The 4322-nt window shown below is 55.2% G+C and overlaps 1 protein-coding gene across 1 annotated transcript in view; it reads left to right on the top strand.

Annotated features, from left to right (window-relative positions):
- Positions 1 to 77: 77 nt before the first annotated feature.
- DDX41 (DEAD (Asp-Glu-Ala-Asp) box polypeptide 41) overlaps positions 78 to 4322 on the top strand; it is a 5190-nt gene continuing 945 nt past the window's right edge. Inside the window, 12 exon segments of the mRNA XM_009081102.1 lie at positions 78 to 127; positions 129 to 223; positions 304 to 378; positions 661 to 721; positions 1691 to 1827; positions 2017 to 2089; positions 2237 to 2390; positions 2486 to 2622; positions 3019 to 3181; positions 3282 to 3413; positions 3585 to 3656; positions 3917 to 4048. Coding sequence (XP_009079350.1) covers positions 90 to 127; positions 129 to 223; positions 304 to 378; positions 661 to 721; positions 1691 to 1827; positions 2017 to 2089; positions 2237 to 2390; positions 2486 to 2622; positions 3019 to 3181; positions 3282 to 3413; positions 3585 to 3656; positions 3917 to 4048 — 1269 coding nt within the window. The 5' untranslated portion in view covers positions 78 to 89.

Raw genomic sequence — 4322 nt, forward strand, 5'->3', positions numbered from 1 at the left:
CCGGCGCTGCGCGGGGACGGCTCTGTGCCGGAGCGCGGGCGCTCACTGAGGGTCACCCCGCTTTCTTCCAGTTGCAGAAGCTGCTGCAGATGCGGCGGAAGGGGGTGTCGGAGGAGGAGCAGCGGGACAGAAAAAAAAGGCGACGAGGATGACATCCCACTGGGGCCTCAGTCTAACATCAGCCTCCTGGACCAGCACCAGCACCTCAAGGAGAAGGCGGAGGGTAGGGAAGAGGCTGACACGGGGTTCTGGGTGGCTTCCAGGGAGCAGTGAACCCTCTCACTGTGTCCTGACTCTCCCCAGCTCGGAAGGAGTCAGCCAAGGAGAAGCAGTTGAAGGAGGAAGAAAAGATCCTTGAGAGTGTGGCAGAGGGCCGAGGTGAGTGTGAGAGCTCCTGACAGGGCACAGGAAGGGTGTTACCTGCCCTGGAGATGGGACAGGAGGTCACAGCAGGAGCCCTCGGGTGGCACTGCCTGGGTTAGAGACATGGCTGTGACAGGTTCTGGGCATGGCAGTACTTGGTGTTCCTGTCCCCAGAAGGGCTGCGGCTTCCCCACCTCTGTCTCCAGACATGATCACCCAAGCTGTTTGCCCTCTGTGAGGTTAATGTGGACGTGGATCTGAGCCGTTTGCACTGACTCATCCTCTCTGTCCCTACAGCTTTGATGTCAGTGAAGGAGATGGCCAAGGGCATCACCTATGATGACCCAATTAAAACCAGGTAAGTTTCACAGCACAGCACAGAGGTGTCCTTTCCAAAACCATCACTTTCTTGTGGCTGAAGAGAACCAGAAGCCACACAGCCTGGCAGGAGCAGCACTGCTCTGCCACCACAGGCTTTCCTCTTGCCCCAGTGACTGACTTTGTGCCATGGTCTGCAAGATCAAATGCTGTTGAGTCCCCTTGGATGTTGTTTTATGTACGGCAAGGCTTGATAAAGCACATTTGTCTTAAAACTTGAAGGCCTGAGGTTGGATCTTCAGTTCTGGGAGGTCACTAAGCCAGAGGAGGAGACTGGGAGAGCTCTCAGAGCCAGCACTGCTTGAGGCAGCATTGACAAGTTGGTGATCAGTAAGGGTTGGACTTGGTGATCTCAGAGGTCTTTTCGGACCTCAGTGATTCTGAGCTAATGTCAGAGAGATGATCCAGGTGTATCCAAAAGGTTTTGGCATGTTCCATCCACTATCCATAGGCTGTTCCCAGCTGTTAGCTTTGCGTGTTTCGCTGAGACTTTGAGGAAGTGTTTAATCACAGAATATCCTGAGTTGGAAGGGACCCACAAGGATCGTCAGTCCAACTCCTGCTCTGCCCAGGACACCCCAACAATCCCATCCTGTGCCTGGGAGCATTGGGCAAATGCTCCTTTGAGTTCTGTCAGGCTTGGGACTGTGTCCACTGCCCTGGGGAGCTGTTACAGAGCCTATACACCCTCTGGGAGAAGAATCTTTTCCTAATATCCAGCCTAAACCTCCCCTGACACAACTTCAGGCCATTCCCTTGGGTCCTAACACACAGAACTGGCTCAAATCTGCTCCTGCCATCACACCCCGAAGCCTCTTGGCGTTACCTGTTTTCCCTGGGGGGATATTGGAGCCCAGCAGGGAACTCCTCTGGATTACTCCATGGGGGTTGCTGACTCTGGAGCCCCAGCCTCACTCTGCACCATGACCTGTCCCTGTTACCTGTGCAGCTGGAGAGCTCCTCGGTACATCCTGGGCATGTCGGAGGCTCGACACGACCGTGTGCGCAAGAAATACCACATCCTGGTGGAGGGGGAGGGCATCCCACCCCCCATCAAGAGCTTCAAGGAGATGAAGTTCCCAGCAGGTGGGTTGGGAGAGGAGCCTGGAAGGGTGGGAGGCAGCTTTTCTCTGGGATTTTTAGTGTTAATGGAGTCACAGCTTAAATTCCCCGCTGTGCTGTGTTGGTCTGAGGGGTGTTTGTCATTGCTGGATGTGGGTGGGAGAGGGCAAAGAGTTCAGGTCATGAACATGCCTGTCTTTTGTTCTCTGACAGCTATCCTGAGGGGCCTGAAGAAAAAAGGAATCCAGCAGCCAACACCTATCCAGATCCAAGGCATCCCCACGATGTGAGTGCTCTATCCCTGCCCAGGAGTGTGGAGCAGTTGCTCCTTGCTGCCCACCCAGCAGTGGGAACTGAGGTCTGTTCCCTGTCACCTTGCTCAGCCCTGCAGGTTTGAGCTGTTTAACTCTCAAACATCCTGTTTCCTTGCCAGCCTCTCAGGAAGAGACATGATTGGCATTGCATTCACTGGCTCTGGGAAGACCTTGGTGTTCACCCTCCCTGTGATCATGTTCTGCCTGGAGCAGGAGAAGCGGCTGCCGTTCTCCAAGCGAGAGGGACCCTATGGACTCATCATCTGTCCCTCGGTGAGTGCTTGCAGGAAGCTGTGGTTGACATGCGGTGGCAATCCCAGATCCTGCCTGCAGGGAGCTGTAGGAACGAGTCGGTTCTGTGTCCGTAGAGGGAGCTGGCCCGGCAGACCCACGGCATCCTGGAGTACTACTGCCGCCTGCTGCAGGAGGATGGGCTGCCCCCGCTGCGCTGTGCCCTCTGCATCGGGGGAATGTCTGTCAAGGAGCAGATGGAGACCATCAAACAGTAAGACTTTCTTGGAGGTTCACAGAATCGATCAGATTGGAAAAGGCCTTTGAGGTCGTCAGGTCAAACCTATGACCCAACACCAATGTGTCAACTAGACCATGGCACTGAGTGCCACTTCCAGTCTCTCATTTGTGAGAGGTTGTGGGTTCTGTTTTCTGGCAGGGGATTAAGGGTTGGTGTTAAAGGTTGAAGGTGTTTAAGGAAAGGCTGCACATGACACTTGATAGTATGTTCTAGTTGACATGGTGGTAGGTCATAGATTGGACTTGATCTCAAAGATCTTTTCCAATCTGATTGGCTCTGTGATGTGCCAGGGAGGTGTTGCCTTTCCTCTGTGTGCTGTATGGGGCAGGAATTCTGAAGGCCTGACTGTGGCCTTCTCTCATCCCACAGTGGGGTACACATGATGGTGGCAACCCCAGGGCGCCTGATGGACCTGCTGCAGAAGAAGATGGTGAGCCTGGACATCTGCAGGTACTTAGCCTTGGATGAGGCTGACAGGATGATTGATATGGGCTTCGAGGGGGACATCCGTACCATCTTCTCCTACTTCAAGGTACTGAACTGCCTCAATAGGAGCACCCCAAAGCTCAATTCCTGCTTCTGCCTGGTTAGATGAGTGCTAAATCCTTGCCCTCACTGTGTTCCCTGCTCAGGGTCAGCGGCAAACCCTCCTCTTCAGTGCCACAATGCCCAAGAAGATCCAGAACTTTGCCAAGAGTGCCCTGGTGAAGCCTATCACCATTAACGTTGGGCGAGCAGGTGCTGCGAGCCTGGATGTTGTGCAGGTGAGGTGTTTGGGTGCTACCCCATGCTTGTGTGGGAGGTCAGCACTGTTTATAAGGATGCTTAGTGCCCCCCTCTGCCAGAGAGCTGGGGTTTATGGCCCTCCTTCCCAGCCAGATGAGGAATACCAGCAGTTCCTCTGCTGCCTGCCTCATCCCTGTGCTTGCTCCTAGGAGGTGGAGTATGTGAAAGAGGAGGCCAAGATGGTGTACCTGCTGGAGTGCCTGCAGAAGACCCCTCCACCTGTGAGTAGCATGCTCTGGCAACATGTGGGGGTAGGTGGGCACACCACAGCCCCAGGGCACTGGTGGAGCTGGCAGAGGGGACCCTGTGTATGGGAGGGGCATGAAAGTGAGCTGTGCTCCACATATGAGCAGGTCCTGGGCCCAGCCCTGCTGTGTGCTCTGCTCATCAAGAAGGAATGGGTTTCCTGGAGGGCCGTGCTGGTGCCAGCAGTGCCAGCCTGCAGGAAGGCAGCTCTTCCATCTTGTCTGTGCTGCTGCAGGTGCTGATCTTCGCAGAGAAGAAGGCAGATGTCGATGCAATCCATGAGTACCTGCTGCTCAAGGGTGTGGAAGCTGTGGCCATCCATGGAGGGAAAGGTGAGTGAGGGTCCCATGGAAGCCTGGGCCATGGTGTGGTCCTGCCTCACCCCACTCCTGCCAGGGTTGTGTGTGGTCATGGGAGTTCCCACATGGAGTGGTTGGTGATGGTGTGAGGAAGGGCTGTGGCAGTGTCAGGAGCAAATTCCACGTTGTCTGTAGCAGGTATAAACACAGGGCAGGTCCCTGTGGGACGTGGAGGTCCCTCTACTCCTTCATTTGGGGAATGGCTGCCAGAGGGAGCCCCATTGAGCCATGCTTGGCTCCGAGGCCACAGTGGTTGCTGCAGTTGGTAGGACTGGGAGTTCT

Source organism: Acanthisitta chloris, unplaced genomic scaffold (genome assembly GCF_000695815.1).
Source record: "Acanthisitta chloris isolate BGI_N310 unplaced genomic scaffold, ASM69581v1 scaffold8878, whole genome shotgun sequence".
NCBI lineage: Eukaryota > Metazoa > Chordata > Aves > Passeriformes > Acanthisittidae > Acanthisitta > Acanthisitta chloris.